Source organism: Salmo trutta, chromosome 22 (genome assembly GCF_901001165.1).
Source record: "Salmo trutta chromosome 22, fSalTru1.1, whole genome shotgun sequence".
Classification (NCBI taxonomy): Eukaryota; Metazoa; Chordata; class Actinopteri; order Salmoniformes; family Salmonidae; genus Salmo; species Salmo trutta.
The window spans coordinates 16,469,805-16,487,183 of NC_042978.1; the positions used below are offsets into that span (position 1 = coordinate 16,469,805).

Sequence of the window (17,379 nt, forward strand, 5' to 3'; positions counted from 1 at the left end):
AAGTTTCCACTTTGTCATTATCGGGTTTTGTGTGTAGATGAGTAAAAAAAAAAAATATTTCATCCATTTTGAATTCAGGCTGTAACATAACAAATTGTGGAATAAGTCCAGGGGTATGAGTATGTTCTGAAGGCACTGTATTCATGCTACACACAGCACAACTGCTGCTACCAGACTCTTATTATGATTGCTAAATACTGCACAATTTAAAACACTTGCCCCCAGTCCCCCAAAACGCATGTAAATATTGGACTATAAATTGTGCCTTCCTGTATTATACTTATGCTAAAATGTTTTCTATTCTACTGAGCCATTAACATTATGTTTGTATTCTTATCTTTTATTATTTCTTATTTTTGAAGGAACCTGCAAGTAAGCATTTCGTTGGATGGTGTTTACCATGTGTATCCCGTTCATACACCTAATACAACTTGAAACGGGATAAACCATGGTGAATGTTGGTGCCAACATCCCATGTCTCTCTGTGGCCTTGGACTAATGTTTGCTCTGCTTCGTCCTGTGTGTCAGGGTCCCCTAAGAGGAGGCAGTTCCAGAGGCAGCGCGCCGCCAGTGAGAGCATGGACAAGGAGGATAACGACGCCCACCACATGGACCTCATCCAGTACATCGCCCGCACCCAGGACGTCACCTACCACCCCAGCCCCTCCGCCTCCGCCCGCCTCCTCTCCCCCTCCTCTTCCTCCAAGCCACCACCCTCCCTCGGCAGGTATCTTTAATTCCCTCGCCATCCTTCCACCTCACCGCTTTGCCTCAGTCATCAATACGGTAACTAACAGTATTATGGATAGTTTTGTGTATGTTTTTCCTGTTAAGGTTAGGATTTGAGGAGAGTAAGCTGATCCTAGATCTGTGCCTAAAGGGAACTTTTACCCACAGCTGCTTAACAAGCCAGGCCATTCCATCGCTGATGCAGAGTGATGATGTCATGGACAGGAATAGTTTTTGGGGTCAATGGGAGAATCTCAACTGCCAACTCCTCGCATCCTCTCTCCTCTCCTCGCGAGGGGACCCAAGCAGTATGCAATTAAGATTTTCCATTAGTGACCCCCTTACTTGAAGTTACTGTGGACGCAGAGCTGTGATGGATTTTAAGGAATACAAATATGTATTTATATACTGAATAAAAATAACTTTGGAAACCACTTTAACCATGTATTTCTCTCTATATTTCTCCAAGCCACTGTATATGATCAGCTTTTAAGTAATAATCAAAGCCAATCCATATTTGTTTCTTCTACAGTGCTGGAAGCTGAAAGTATTCATGTTGATTCCTGAACATGCATAGTTGCTAATATAATGCAAGCCATATGTCATGCTTCTAATGGATAACTAACTGGGACCAGTAAAATCACAATGTAGGGAAATTCTACACATTTGCAAAACCCATGACATTGGTGCATTGCAGTTCAGTGGTTTGTGTAAAACATGCTACAACCATAAGTCATGGTGATCACTTGTAATCACAGTGGCTGCAAACATCAGACATCAGATCTGTGTATGGGTGCTCTGTGACTGACTGTTGTACTGTGTGTGTGTGTGTGTGTGTGCGCCTGTCTTTGTACGTGTGTGTGCCTGTTTTTGTACGTGTGTGTGTGTCAACGCAGGTTAGAGGTGGAGGTGGTGGTGGAGCCCAGCTGCAGCAGGGGCCAGGTACCAGGGTTGATCGGCCTGTCCCCGGAGCCCCAGGACGAGGCAGCGAGCCTGGGGGACTGTAGACAGGAGAGCTTGGCCTCAGACCACCAGGCCTTGTACAGAGACATCTGGACGCTCCGGGCCTCTCTAGAGCAGTACGGCTCCTCAGACCAGATCAACAACGACAGGGACTCCGTTCGCAGCGACGCCGACAGTGTCAGCTCCCTGGGGTGCCGGACCGAGAGGGGGGAGCTGCCCAGTAACCCCTCCCAGGACATCGGGGATGAACCCGAAGGGGATGTAGAGCTGCCCGTGGATGATGGGATGGGAGAGGAGAAGGAAGAGAAGAAGAAAGGGGGGAAGCAGGACAGTGTGGTGTCAGAGAGGGTTAGTGACGGGGAGTCAGGGAACCGTAAGCTCATGCAGATGGACAGTGGCTATATGTCTATAGAGGCTCCATCACGGGCGCCAGAGGAGTTGAGACTGTTTGGCAGTAGTGGCAGTATAGACAGGACGGCCCTGGAGAAGAGACACTACTTCACCAGTGCAGGGCGCACTGGCACAGTGGGCGAGAGCTTCGAGGCCCGCATCTTCGAGGAAGAGCCAGGCGAGGAGATGCTGGTGGGGGCGACGGGCGGCATCGCAATAGAAACGTCCAGGTCTCCCCTGGGCTGGTCTCCATATGGGCAGATGTTCACTCCACGAGAGGCGCAGCCGCACTCCCACCCACCCTTATCATTACACCGCCGCGACTACAGCATCGACAAGAAAACTGACGCGCTCTTCCATGAGTTCCTCCGCCACGACCCCCAGTTCGACCAGCAGGAGTCACCGAGGAAACATCGCTCGCGCATCCACCTCCGCAAACAGTGGCAGCGCAACAAGCAGTACAGTGACCCGGGCGTTCGCTACCAGTACCACTCCTTTGAGAGGCAGCGGACCCCCCTGCGACGAGGCGATAGCGTCAACTACCCTCTGGACACGGGCTTCCACAGCACACTGCCACGCATCGTCAGTGCGCCTGATGAGGAGGCCAACGAGGGGGCCCCCAGTACCCCCCAGACGCCAAAGGCAGAGGCGGTGGTGGCGGGAGGGGCAGGAGAGGTGGAGGAAGGAGACAGGAGGAGGGCGAGTCCCAGCAGTAGCTGTGGCAGCAGCACCGTGACCATTAGAGACCTGGAAGGGAGGGCATCCTGTTCCCCTCCCACTGTTCCGGATAGAGAGGGCCTGCTAGGGGAGCAGCCTGACCCCCAGGAAGACACTAGGCAGGTGGTACACCCCCCTGAGGCCCCTTACGATCCCCCCCAGCCTCCTGACACGGGCAACGGCCGACAGACCATCACAACCGAGCTGACGGACAAGCTGAGCGCCACTCTGGACGAGCGGCTGTACACAGGCCTGCGACGAACCAAGGACACAGCGGCGGTGACAGAGTGTGTGGTGAAGGTCGTTCACGCCTCCCCAGACCACAGCCCAGTGTAGCATGTCTCCAGTCCTCCTCCACTCCTCCCTGATATTTTGTGTTTCATTTGATTTTAGTCTACGCCGGGTAACTACAATTTCTCTATCTGTCTGAATCAGCTGATCCCAGACCAGTAACAAGAAAACAGGCTACACTATACAGTATCATGTAGGCCATTTGAAGAATACACCCCTAGATAGTATTTACAGTACCATAATGTCTCTTACTGCTGTGATTCCTTTCTCCTCTTAGAGAAGTGACGATGTAAAGAGCCAGTATGCCCTCTGCACTAGTCTATCCACTGTGAAACTAGGTGCTATTAGACTTGAAGTCATCTCAAGATCTGGATACAAAGTTTATCTGGGCGTAATAGGCCAGTCTAGACTGATAGGCCTAGGCTTAATTGTAATGTGATGTAATTGAATCAGAATCTACGGTACTAGGAACAGAAACAGATCAGACCATGAATTTGAAAATGCAATTTGTTTTTCTCATAACCACTCATTAAATGGGTATGAAGATGCTGTCCTAATTTGGACCCCAAATAAATTGCTGTATCCATATTAGGACCGCCTCGTCATATCCACACTGGATCAGAGAATATTCTTCATCAAGTATCCTTGTTGCTTAATGTCTGGCCTCATGTTTCTATTAAAAAAATGTCTTACTGCTTTCCAGAAAAGTGATGGTTGTTAGGACATGTTGTTCAATGCCTTTGCATTTATTGACACATTTCATTTAAATGTGTCTATGCTTGTTTTATATTTCACTCTGGTTGTGACTGTAATAAGTGGGATATTGGAGGCCAGGGTGAGAGCAACTTAAATGACAGGCTTTTACCTAATTTCTGTGCCAAAAATACCTTGTTTGCTAATGGAGGGATCTCAAATGTTACTGAACCAGGGGTTGGAACCAAAAAAATTGTTCCAATTGTTTAGTTTTGAACAGAACCGGTAATTTCTCATTTTGTTCCACTGTTCTGACCAGCAAAAAGGTTCTGAACAGTTTAGAACCCCTAAAAAAATTACTGGTTTATATTGTTCCTTTTTTAACCTGTCAAATCATTTATTTACATTTAGCTTATTGAATGACTGTCTGCACCAATCAGTGCAGACAGAGCAGGCAAGCTAGTTGTTTACATGCGTGATGGACAGGCAAGTGTAGCCTATAGTGCAAGATGCGACAAAGCTTTTGCGGGTGGAGAGAGCGAGAGAAGGTTGAAGTGCTGGGCATCTTGTTATGAAATGCATTATCTGAATTAGGTCAACAGAATTATACCTACGGAGGAGCGGCTTCTATGGAGGAACATTGAATGTCCTTCGAGCTAGCTAGCTAACAAGCTAGTGTGTGCAGAGCCACACCATAATTAAAAACATGTTTTGTAGTTAATAAATTTGACATGAAACATGATAACTAGGCCTATAGTATCCTTAACTAGCATTGAAAAAGTTAATCCATTATTTTCTAGCTAATCTAAAAGGTCTCCCGACTTCTAAATCAAGCTTGTAACCTCAGTACAGTAGCCTATGCTTTGGAGAGGAGAGGGGCAGGTAACACACACACACACACAGATTTCCAGCTTGCAGGCAGACACTAGAATAAGTTTGAGTGACAGAGTGAGGGCTTTGCATAGACATTTTGTTGTGGGACTAGAAAAAAAATGCCTGGAATGTAAAATAACGTCATTAATCGGTTCCAAAGCTTTTAAAAATAACAGTTCTGTTCTAGAACAGTAAGGATCACTTTCGTTCCAGGTTCCATCTGTTCCTTGAAAACTGTTGTTCCTTTGTTCCAACCCCTGCTGACAACTCTGTTAGAATCACACATCAAAGGCTCCCTTGGCCTCCCCCAACAGTGTTGGTTAGTGCTGGTCTATAGCTGTAAAGGTTTAAATTAAAGCTTGGAATGGGGCCGATGTTGCCCTCGCAGACATTTGCGTTTATTGAATTTATTCATAAAGGCATAGTTTCTTGTGCATGGGTTTACCAAACAGGCTTTATTTGTTTGCTCACTTTCTTTTCTTTCCCCTCCTTCTCCTGTGAAAGTTGATAATGCAGCAGCGCATCCCTCTGGGCTATAAGGACTGCACTTCTTGTCCGTTACCAAACCAGAACAAAGTTGTTATTTGGAGCAAATTCCACATCTTCTCCTTTGACATCCTCTGTGTGGACTTTGCAACCCAATGCCATTCAAGTATAACCCCATTATCAGATTATGTCTTATGTGCCAAAAAAAGGCAAGGAATGGCACGCCGTTCCAGAATTACCTTGGAAACTATTTTGCACTTAACTGTGTAGTGGCTGGGAGTCTGCTTCTCCTACATCCCACAATCAGCAGGAATATTTGATCAAAAACGAAGGGGAGTCCCCCTCCCGTAGTTGAAGTCCACTCTGCCTGATCTCTTGCTGAGGGAGTTACACTAAGAAGATAGAGGAATTGCCGTAAATGGAAAAGAGGGAGATATTTCTAGCTTTCATTTTCCTCCTTTTGGGTGTGACCATGCAACTTCACAGCCCCGGTCAATCAGATATGTTTCCTCTAATAGGGACATCAGATAGCTCCTTGTTATCGCTGAGTGGACTCACAGGCAGAAGGTACCTTAACTCATTAGGGGAACAATGGCCAAGATGAAAGCTGGTGCTGGTCAAGATGAAAGCTGGTCTCACCTACTTCACATAGCCCACACATCAGACAGTGCACATTATGTCACCATGGGAAAGAAACCCAGGGGCTTCACATGTCTCAGCACCATTTTGTGTCATTACCAGGTGCCTTTTATGGAGGTGTTAGAACGTCAAGGAAGGAGACGGATCCTTCCGCCAGTCACCTTGGGAACAAACAAGATCAGATGCCTTTGAGGTTACTGGTTACTCAGCATTCTCTGATTCTTGTCAGTAATGAGAGGAATGGTGCATCATTTCTGGACTTAGCAAGGGGGTGACAACACCAACTTAATGAAAAAGACTAGAGGCGCAAACAAATCAGTACATTTGTACAAAGATTAACTTTGTTGTGTATACAAGCACAATGTTGCAGGAACTAGTGTAGTCTTATTAGGTGTAGACGTAACTGGGGACACTGTGGTGAAAGACGTTTTGTACACAAGTAGCCTGTCCAATGCATTGACGCATTACTGTGCATAGGTTTGCATGATAGTTAACCATTTTAGTTCATATATTCATGATTTCTCAGAACTACTGCACCAAATGAATGATTCCATGGTCATCGGTCGACAGAAGACATTTAAATCAGCACTGGTACTAGAGGTTTTGCATTCTATGGAATCTACCTTTGTTTAGGAGTCATGCCATGCTAACTAATAATCTACAATTGAGATTTATTTCCATGAAAGAGAAAAATATACAATCTATTTCTGTATTCCTGCTTGTTATAACTGCTACATTTCTCAAACTAGTTAAAGTTGAGCTTTATAAATAGCTGATTTGTTGACCCAGATTTATATGAGCCTTGAGGGACCAAACAATTAAACTGTTATTTGGGGGTTTTCCAACAAGTAAATAAATGAATAAGGCATTAATGGTTGTGTCTCATTTTTACTTTTTAATGGTACTCCAAAGCAAAAAGAGTGGGAAGAAGAGGAAGACAAGGGGACTGCAACACTATCCTCCCTCTTCTCCATCCCACTCCGTGTGTTGTTCATTCCAGGTGTTGAGGGTCTGACGGTGTGTGGAGCTGTTAATATGCACCAGAGCCCGTGCACATCAATGAATGACTCCACAGTGATTAGGGTTCCCAATCGATTGCAAAGCAGTGTGAAAGTAGGACAGCAGTCTCAACCTCTATAAGAACTGCATCACCAACGCTACATCAGCAAATATGACAGAATAAAAAAAAGCCAGCATTACATCAGATTCCCCAATAGCTTTACTCCAATGATTTAAGTCTTTATTGCTATATCAACCACTAATACAGTGTGGATTTATTTACCAACCTGCAGCAAAACTAGGACTTCTGTTCGCTTTTGCCCTTGGATTTATAAAAGATGCCGTGTTGGGGTAGGGGTAGCCTTTTTGGTCTGTGTGAACATCCCTCTCAGGGATGGTCCAGTTCAGTACAAGGTTTGACAGTCCAGATGAATAGTGGCCAGGCCAGCTCCACTAAAAACAAGCCCATCACAGCAGGAGCCACATATCTTATCAAAGTAGGCTGCAGCCCACCCTCCCACCAGCCAATACACCAATCAGAATAATACATCAAAGTCAAGGTGAAGCAATCTGCAGTATAGTGTTGTAGTGCCAGAGGAACCTGCAGGTTTGACTGCAGCAGCACACTAGCATGAGCAAATACAGATGTTCCTTAAAAGATGCACTATGCAGAAATCGTTGTCATTTCCTGGTTGCAAAAATTATAATAGTTCGCCTATTTTTATATATGTGACAAAACAAGCAAGTATAGCGTAGAGAATCAATCATTGTACCAAATAGTGTTTTCAGCTGGTGTACAAAACCGAAAGTAAAAGACTCAAAAACGAAACAACGGGAAGCATAGGAATAGCGCATATAGAACAGATCTATCGCTTCTTAGACCTGCTTTCAATGAGGATGACAAATCTGAACAAGTGAAAAACCGACCAAAATTAGTGAAGGAACTGATATCTCAGTGAAATGTCAATTTATCTCGTCCATCAACTGGCTCGCTCTCGAACCTAGAGCCTGGGGATGAGTCGGTTAGAAAGTTTCACACTGCCTATTGTTTGATTGACAAGATACATTTATTTATAATACAGCCACAAATAAAGAGAAATCACAGAACAAACAGCTCGTGTGGTTGGGGTGCATTTTATATAAATAATTAAAACCCATTTTGGGGACTAAAACACCAAAACAAAACTAAAGATGCAAAAAAATCTAAAGCAACAACATTCTTGAATAGTTATGTATACTTGGCTTGACTATAGTTCCCTTTCGCCTGCATATGCCATTAATGCATTTTTTATTAAATGATCATAATTATTACCGTTACAAATATTGTAGTTTATTGAAATGATCCATGTCATTCAATACACATCACAATGTGCGCTTTAATACAGAGTAACTGTAGGATAAACAGTGTAGTAGTCTAAAACGAGCTACATTCATACAGTGAGGGGTGGGATTCCCAGTATGATTTGCAGAAGGGGGTAAGTCCTAGCCTCTTCTCCATTTCTCTCTGGAGCTTCACTCTTACATCATCATGTTGTCAGTCGTCAGACAGAAAATAAACTAGTGAAATCAACCACTGTAGTGCATCATGTCCTGTTATTGCATGCTGCAGACCAGGCTGTCAAAACATTCATCTCCCCAACGTCAGGGAGCTGGAAAATAGAGAACACAAACCTGAGGGAATCAAAAACCGACAATTAGCTACAATCATTTACAGTATTACTCAATGAGTTATCAGCACCCCTCAATTAAACATTTGCACAATACAGTTAGAGATGACAATAATAGAGGATTCACATAGTATTAGTCTGAATAATGCAGGATTCACATTGTATTACAGTCTGAATAGAGGATTCACATAGTGTTACAGTCTGAATAATAGAGGATTCACGTAGTATTAGTCTGAATAATAGAGGATTCACGTAGTATTAGTCTGAATAATAGAGGATTCACATAGTGTTACAGTCTGAATAATAGAGGATTCACGTAGTATTAGTCTGAATAATAGAGGATTCACGTAGTATTAGTCTGAATAATAGAGGATTCACATAGTGTTACAGTCTGAATAATAGAGGATTCACGTAGTATTAGTCTGAATAATAGAGGATTCACGTAGTATTAGTCTGAATAATAGAGGATTCACATAGTATTACAGTCTGAATAATGGAGGATTCACATAGTTTTACAGTCTAAAAGAACAATGGAACCAAGATTGTATGGACAGGATTCTGCATCTGTATTGCTTCTCCCCTCAGTTGGTGCTGTAAGAATGTGGCCATTCGCAGTGAGTGGGAGACCCCCCCCAGCTGTTACTGCTGGACTCTGTCAGACAGCAGGCTCCAGACTGCAGCCAGTACCTGGAATGGCCCGTCTTTTACCAAAAACAATATCCTGTCCAGTCCATTAGGCCCAGTCTCAGCTGTGCTGAGAGTTATTTGCTGCACCTTCTCCTCCACCCTTCTCCTCCTTATTGAGAAAAGGCAGCTCAGTGTTCTTGGATGTCTCTGGGAAGATACTGCAGAGGAGTGTGATCCCTCTCCACCCACACCCACACACACACACACACACACACACACACACACACACTCCCCCCCTAAGGCTCTTTCCTGATCGACTCCTAAGAGTGGAGCAGAGTCCAGGCACTAGCAGAATGTGTGGGAGATGCCTGCCTGCCCATGAGTCAGAAAGGATGCCGCTCGGTTCCCTCTTACTATTAAACGGCTATTCCATTTCTCACTGATTAGCTGTGGTCCCAGATCCATCCATGTGACTGAAGACAACAACCAATAGGTTGCAAATTATGTCATCTTCAATTTCCTACAGTACTGTAGATGTGGCATTTCAAATATGCCAATAAAATCATTTCCCAGGGGTACGGTATTATATAATTATTTTAACAAATATGTTAAATGTGTTGCATATAGCACGATCACAATTTTGTAAATTGTGATCAAACAGGCAACATGTTTGTTAGGAAGGGATATTCTTCAAATTAGCATCAGAATCCCCTATTGGCTCAGGAGATGGTGTGACGGTTGTGTTCAAATGCAATGCATTTGTATGAACCTGTTAACCAGGCAGGAGTGCATGATGGGATCCTTCATTTTTACTTCAGAAAGAGGAATGTGAGGCGTGAGGCAGGGGGAGCTTGTTAAAGAGTCAGAGCCCGTACTCAGCAATGACTCATAGGGAGAGAAAGAAAGAGACAGGGAGGGAGAAAGAGGGGAACCCACATGAATGAGCAGGTGCCTCGGGGGGAACACAGAGAGAGGGGGAGAAATAGGAAGAGAGGAGAGAAGCCTAGAAAGAAGATTATGCTGCATCTCCCTCCCACGCAGTCCGCCCACACACTCCTGCTCTCCATCCATACAGAGGAGAGCATCAGCGTCAGTCAGGGCTCTTCCAACCCCACCCCATCCCTAGCACCATACGCTGCGTCAACCAGCCCAATCCTGCCTCTCCAATAACTGAGCCTTCCTCCCTCTCCTCTCCTTCCCTGGAGACGCCACTCTACCGTTCGGCTCCATAATTAGACTCCTCAGGCCTGTGTTTTTTTTTTTTTTTTACCTTGAGAGCAACTTGGAAGACAATCAAGGCACACATGCCTAATTACACCAGGCAGACGTGTTGCCAGAATCTTACCTTCATTTGCTTTTTTGTATACAGTTAGCTGTAGGTTTCAGGAGGGGATCAAAGGACTATGTCATCTCAGTTAAATTGATAAAAATGTCATCTTACTTGGATTTAGTAGCATTATCATCTGAAGGTCACAGGGATGCCACAAGGTCTAAACTACTCCATATTGTACAGCTGTTAAACACTCTCCCAATGCCTCCCCCTCCTCACCTGTCCAGTATATGTGTTCAGGGCTGGGGGTCCAGGGGCTGCCCTCATTGCTGCTTGCAGTTGGACAGCTTGCGGATGCGGCTGTAGGTGGACACTCCTTTGCGTGAGGGGTTGGAGGAGGAGGAGGAGGAGAGGCGTTCTGATCGGGACCTGGTCCTGCTGGTGGTTGGGTAGTGGTCCTGGTCTGTCTCTGTACCGTTCACACATAGGGTCCTGAGCCCCAGCCCCGGCCCCACACAACCCCCCTGGTGCCCGTTCTGCTCCAGCCCATCCTCATGCACCCGACCTGGGGAGAGAACACAGAGACGAGAATTAGAGGTCAGTGGTCTAAGCTGACTCAGAGAAACATACGCTGTCAGCCATCAGGTTAGACTCCTGGTGGAAGTCAGCTTTATGCACAGATCTGGGATCAACTTACTCCCCCCAAACCATTAGGCGGAAATGAAAAAAATGCCCTTAAATCATTAGGTCTAGGACGTTTTTCCTCCACACTGTTAGTAACAGGTCAGAGTGACCCGAGATAATGGGGGAGGTGAGCACTGAGCAGCCTTGAAGAAAGTTTGTAGACGGGCAAAAACTGTTGGGAGACCTTTACTAAATGTAAGCATATTTTTACTGTGTTCTTCAGCCGTTTGCATTTTTACAAAAGAGACTGTTCAGGGTCGCTCCCAATATAATTTTATTAGCAAATGTAGCATAGAAATAAAACGCTGCATTCAAACATAGACAAGAATAGCACATTTGCACATATCCCTGAAAATGTAAAATGTCTCACCTAAAGAGAATACATTTACTAATTAATGCCAAAGCGTTTCATGCCATTTCTTCTATGTGTGAAACTCAGCACAACCAAAAACAGCCTGCTTTATTTTAGATGTAGTTCTTCTAAAGTTACAAAAAGTCTTGCAAAACTGAGGTGAGGTGGGCTTTAGCTTAAGTAGTGACTGAGCACATTTGGGTCCGCTTGCCAAATCAAATCCTCCAGACGCGAACAGTATTCCCACCAGTCTTGTTTTTTTAGTCCAAGACTATGCTTCTATGTCCGGGAAACCCTAATGTAGAGTTAGGGCTGTTGCGGTGACAGTATTACCACCACACCAGGAGTCATGACTGCAGTCAAATTCCACGTGACTCAAGAAATCTTTTCTCATGCACTCGGGACATGTGTTGGTAGTAGGCCTATCCAATTCACTAATGACCATCAGGTTACTAATGGCCTGATACTCAGGGCTCTATTGTCCTTCTAACCACTCTGACGTTAATGCAAATGCGATCTAAAAATCACATCAAACACTTATCATTAAAACAGTATCATGCTTTAAAAAACCTCACCATTAGGCTACATTTTGTTACATCTGTGATTATCAATTTGAAGAAAAGTTCAACAACAGGTTGGATCTGAATGGAAAACATGGTTGTTTGAAAGCCAAACACAATGAAATGGACAGCACTTTCTAAGGTGATGATTCATTCAAAAGCCTTTAAGACATTGCATGTAGAACACCCATACAAATATCAGGGCTTATGCCTATATATGAGCCCAAGCCCAAAATAAAAAAACAGAATTTAAATGATTGCACTGTTATACAATACATAGCCTACCACATATTACGCAGTGGCGGTCAGTGTTGTTTAACTTCTTATGGCTTGAGGGCGCTATTTTCACATCCGGATGAAAAGTGTGCCCAAAGTATACTGCCTACTACTTAGGCCCAGAAGTTAGGATATGCATATAATTGGTAGATTTGGATAGAAAACACGAAGGTTTCTAAAACTGTTTGAATGATGTCTGTGAGTATAACATAACTTATTTGGCAGGCGAAACCCCGAGGACAAACCATCCAGGATTTTTCTTTAGGTCAGTCTTTTCAATGGATTTTCATTGAGAATCCATAATTCTAAGGCAGTTGCTTGCCGTTCCTATTGCTTCCACTGGTTTTCAACAGTCTTTAGAAATTGGTTGATGTTTTTCCTTTGTGTAATGAAGAAGTAGCCCTGTTTAGAATGAGGCTCGAGGGAAGTGTACTGTTTGATAGAGGCACGTGACCTGAAAAGCACGCTCCACTTTGTTTTCCTCCGGTATTGAACGCAGTTTATCCCATCTTAAATTTTATCGATTATTTACGTTAAAAAAAATACCTAAAGTTGTATTAGGAAAGTTGTTTGAAATGTTTTGTAGTCATGTTGCGCGAGTTGGAACCGGTGTTTTTCTGGATCAAACGAGACAAATAAATGGACATTTTGGATATATAACGACGGAATAATTTGAACAAAAAAGGACCATTTGTGATGTTTATGGGACATATTGGAGTGCCAACAGAAGAAGCTCGTCAAAGGCATGAATTATATCGTTATTTCTGAGTTGTGTCACGCCTGGCGGGATGAAATATGATTGTCTGTGTTGTTTGATGGGGTGCTGTCCTCACATAATAGCATTGTTTGCTTTCGCCGTAAAGCCTTTTTGAAATCTGACACTGTGGCTAGATTAACAAGAAGTTCAGCTTTAATTTGGTGTATTGCACTTGTGAATGTATGAAAGTTAAATATTTTTAAATAATTTTCTTTTGAATTTGGCGCTCTGCCATTTCACCGGATGTCGTCAAATCAATCCCGTTAACGGGATTTGAGCTATAAGAATTAAGATAAGTGAGGACAAATGCTTATTCATGAGCATGGCCTTATTTCTATTACAGCATATTGGATGACTGTCATACATATTCCATTCACCCAGTTCAATGTAACATCAATAGGTTTAGGCTACTACACGATACTCGAATTTTCCCTATAGGTTGCAACAACCAAGCCTATGAATGAAAGTTTACAATGTAGGCACACACAGGTCGAAAGAGAAATTTGAGGTGACACAGTGACACATTATATACCGCCTTGCACAATCTTGCCTGCATCTAGCTTGCAAACAAGTTTCTATTGGACAAATTCAGGCATTTTCATCCCGTTTTGTTTACTTCAGTTTAAGAAATGTTTTTCAACAGAATCGGTGGATGAATACACCCCTGATCATAGCAGCCACGTTGTATTCACTCTATGCACTCTTCTCCTCTCACCTTTTCTCTTCATGTGTGGACAACACATCAGCTGTATGTGACCAGGCAAAAAAAATAAACACCTTTCCAAACCGAACCGCTACACAGCCTACATCAACGTTAGTGTACAGTCAGTAAGCGGTTACACCAGCGGGCCTCGTGGTAATATATTTGTAATACCAAAAGCTTACATTGTGTTGGAAAGTCAAAGCCAGTGAGCTAACATACACCCTGCTCAAACAGAGGGATTCTTTCAGTAGGCTAAACTACCTAGCTGCATTTGCTAGCTAAGTAACGTTAAGTGAAACTGAAAAAGAAATGAAATCTCTATTTCCCCTCTTGCTTCTTCCTCATTTTGTAAGGAATTACATTTGTTCAACTATTGTCGTTCCCTCTCTTTGAGTCAACTACTCACCACATTTTATACACTGCAGTGCTAGCTAGCTGTAGCTAGTATTAGATTAATTCTCTGATCCTTTGATTGGGTGGACAACATGTCAGTTCATGCTGCAAGAGCTCTGATAGGTTGGCGTAATTTCTCCGGAAGTTGTCATAATTACTGTGTAAGTCTATGGAAACGGGTGAGAACCATGAGCCTCCTAGGTTTTGTATTGAAAAACAAATGATAGTCCCACTAAGCGCAAACCAGAAGGGATGTGTATCGCTGCAGAATGCTGTGCTGAATTCTAAATAAAATCACAGGCTGAGTGTCCCCAGCAAAGCGCCCCCACACCATCACACCTCCTCCATGCTTCACGGTGGGAACCACACATGCAGAGATCATCCGTTCACCTACTCTGCGTCTCAAAGACAGCAGTTGGAACCAAAAAAAAAGTCTCAAATTCGTACTCATCAGACCAAAGAACAGATTTCCACCGGTCTACCGTCCATTGCTTGTGTTTCTTGGCGCAAGCAAGTCTCTTCTTCTTATTGGTATCTTTTTGTAGTGGCCTCTTTGCAGAAATTCGACCATGAAAGCCTGATTCACGCAGTTGATGTTGAGACGTGTCTTCAAAATATCCACAATTTTCCTTCCTCATGATGCCATCCATTTTGTGAAGTGCACCAGTCCCTCCTGCAGAAAAGCACCCCCACAACATGGTGCTGCCACCCCCGGACTTCACGGTTGGGATGGTGTTCTTCAGCTTACAATCCTCACCCATTTTCCCCCCAACATAACAATGGTCATTATGGCCAAACAGACCAGAGGGCATTTCTACAAAAAGTGCGATCTTTGTCCCCATCTGCAGTTGCAAACCATAGTCTGGCTTTTTTATGGCGGTTTTGGAGCAGTGGCTTCTTCCTTGCTGAGCGGCCATTCAGGTTGTCGATATAGGACTTGTTTTACTGTGGATATAGATACTTTTGTACCCGTTTCCTCCAGCATCTTTACAAGGTCCTTTGCTGTTGTTCTGGGATTGATTTGCACTTTTCGCACCAAAGTACGTTCATCTCTAGGAGACTGAACGCGTCTCCTTCCTGAGCGGTATGACGGCTGCATGGTCCCATGGTGTTTATACTTGCGTACTATTGTTTGTACAGATGAACGTGGTACCTTCAGGCGTTTGGAAATTGCTCCCAAGGATGAACCAGACTTGTGCAGGTCTACAATTTTCTTTCCGAGGTCTTGGCTGATTTCTTTTGATTTCTCCATGGATGTCAAGCAAAGAGGCACTGAGTTTGAAGGTAGGCCTTGAAATACATCCACAGGTACACCTCCAATTGACTCAAATGATTTCAATTAGCCTATCAGAAGCTTCTAAAGCCATGGCATCATTTTCTGGAATTTTCCTAGCAGTTTAAAAAGGCACAGTCAACCTAGTGTATGTAAACTTCTTACCGACTGGAAATGTGACACAGTGAATTATAAGTGAAATAATCTGTCTGTAAACAAATTGTTGGAAGAATTACTTGTGTCATGCACAAAGTAGGTGTCCTAACCGACCTGCCAAAACTATAGTTTGTTAACAAGAAATTGTTGGAGTGGTTGAAAAACAAGTTTATGTAAACTTCCGACCTCAACTGTATGTATAGATAGAAAGATCATATTTACATAAGTAGTCAGACCCTTTGTTGATGCAACTTTGGCAGCGATTACAGCCTAGAGTCTCTTGGGTATGACACTACAAGCTTAGTACACCTGTATTTGGGGAGTTCCTCCCTATCTTGTCTGCAGATCCTCTCAAGCACTGTCAGGTTGGTTGGAGAGCGTTGCTGCACAGCTATTTTCAGGTCTCTCCAGAGATGTTCGATCGAGTTCATGTCCAGGCTCTGGCTGGGCCACTCAAGGACATTCAGAGACTTGTCCCAAAGCCACTCGTGCATTGTCTGGGCTGTGTGCTTAGGGTCGTTGTCCTGTTGGATGGCGAGCATGAGGTCCTGAGCACTCTGGAGCAGGTTTTCATCAAGGACCTCTGTACTTTGCTCCGTTGATCTTTCTCTCGATCCTGACTGGTCTACCAGTCCCTACTGCTGAAAAACACCCCCACAGCATGATGCTGCCACCACCATGCTTTAACGTAGGTTTCCTCCAGACGTGATGCTTGGCATTCAGGCCAAATAGTTAAATCTTGATTTCAACAGACCAGAGAATCTTGTTTCTCATGGTCTGTGTCCTTTAGGTGCCTTTTGGCAAACTCCAAGCGGGCTGTCATGTTCCTTTTACTCTAGAGTGGCTTCCGCCTGGCCACTCTACCGTAAAGGCCTGATTGGTGGAGTGCTGCAGAGATGGTTGTCCTTCTGGAAGGTTCTCCCATCTCCACAGGGGAACTCTAGAGCTCTGTCAGTGACCATTCGGTTCTTGGTCACCTCCCTGACCAAGGCCCTTCTCCCCAGATTGCTCAGTTAGGATGTTTGTGCAGAACTTGTCAACTTAAATAGACTGTCATAAAGGTAGGAAATGTTTGAATCAGATTGGTGCTATCTCAGATGATGCAAACACTTGAGTTTGTTGTCTGAACTGGTTTCGCTTCATTATAGAGAGCAGAACATGACATCTCTCAGTGATATGTTGCTTCAGGAACCAAGATAAAGTATGCAACAGGTTAGTAAAACATGCAAGTTGAAAAGGGAAAAGAAAACTCAATTTTCTCAAAGCAAACTACATGACATTAATAATCATTAATCATGACCTTTCATGAATGGGGCGATGAAGTCACCCTGATTTATGCACACAGGTTCACCAGGCACAAGATGACTAAAACCCCGGTCATAACGACAATCATCACCATAATTAACCACAATTGACATCTGCACATTATTAGACTTGTTCAATCAGAAATCAAAGTGCTTCCGGCACTCTCAGTAATTGAACACCAGCTAAATGAAGTCTGACTGGCCCCTCGCTCTCCCTCTAAACCCCCTGTGAAGTTGTCGACACTGGGCTTACTGATTAGCCTGGGCCATAAATATGTAATCAAAGGCAGCACAGCGACACTGGGCTCGCCCTCATTAACCTCCCCCTCACAGCACCTCTCCTCCCCTTTACTCCAACAATGGCTAACCTGTGAAGACCTGTGCCTGTCACCCCCTCTCTGACAACAGCAAAGGTGACAAAAGAACAGGTAGAATCATAGTGTCAAAGCAGAGAGTGAGGGAGGAGAGAGAGAGAGAGGGGGAGGCGGAGGAAGGGGGGATATACAGTGCAAGTGACTTAACGAACTGCAGCAGGATGACTCACCTAGTTGCCATGGCAACTTAAACACTCGCTACT

General features: G+C 44.1%; 2 protein-coding genes across 5 annotated transcripts in view; one reads left to right on the plus strand and one right to left on the minus strand.

Annotated features, from left to right (window-relative positions):
* The window catches only part of LOC115158221 (voltage-dependent calcium channel beta subunit-associated regulatory protein-like), a 55,291-nt gene extending 48,599 nt beyond the window's left edge, over positions 1 to 6,692 (plus strand). For all 3 annotated transcript variants that reach the window (XM_029706897.1, XM_029706899.1, XM_029706898.1), the window contains 2 exons: positions 529 to 727; positions 1,626 to 6,692. In XM_029706897.1, coding sequence (XP_029562757.1) covers positions 529 to 727; positions 1,626 to 3,135 — 1,709 coding nt within the window. In that variant the 3' untranslated portion in view covers positions 3,136 to 6,692. The remainder of the gene's footprint in view (positions 1 to 528; positions 728 to 1,625) is intronic.
* Positions 6,693 to 6,987: 295 nt separating this feature from the next.
* The window catches only part of LOC115158222 (serine/threonine-protein kinase STK11), a 32,478-nt gene continuing 22,086 nt past the window's right edge, over positions 6,988 to 17,379 (minus strand). The window contains exons 10-11 of one of the 2 annotated variants that reach the window (XM_029706901.1): positions 10,624 to 10,909; positions 6,988 to 8,429 (exon numbers count right to left, since the gene is read on the minus strand). In XM_029706901.1, coding sequence (XP_029562761.1) covers positions 10,668 to 10,909 — 242 coding nt within the window. In that variant the 3' untranslated portion in view covers positions 6,988 to 8,429; positions 10,624 to 10,667. Of the gene's footprint in view, positions 8,452 to 10,623; positions 10,910 to 17,379 lie in introns of both variants that reach the window. The other variant, XM_029706900.1, reaches the window with a different exon arrangement.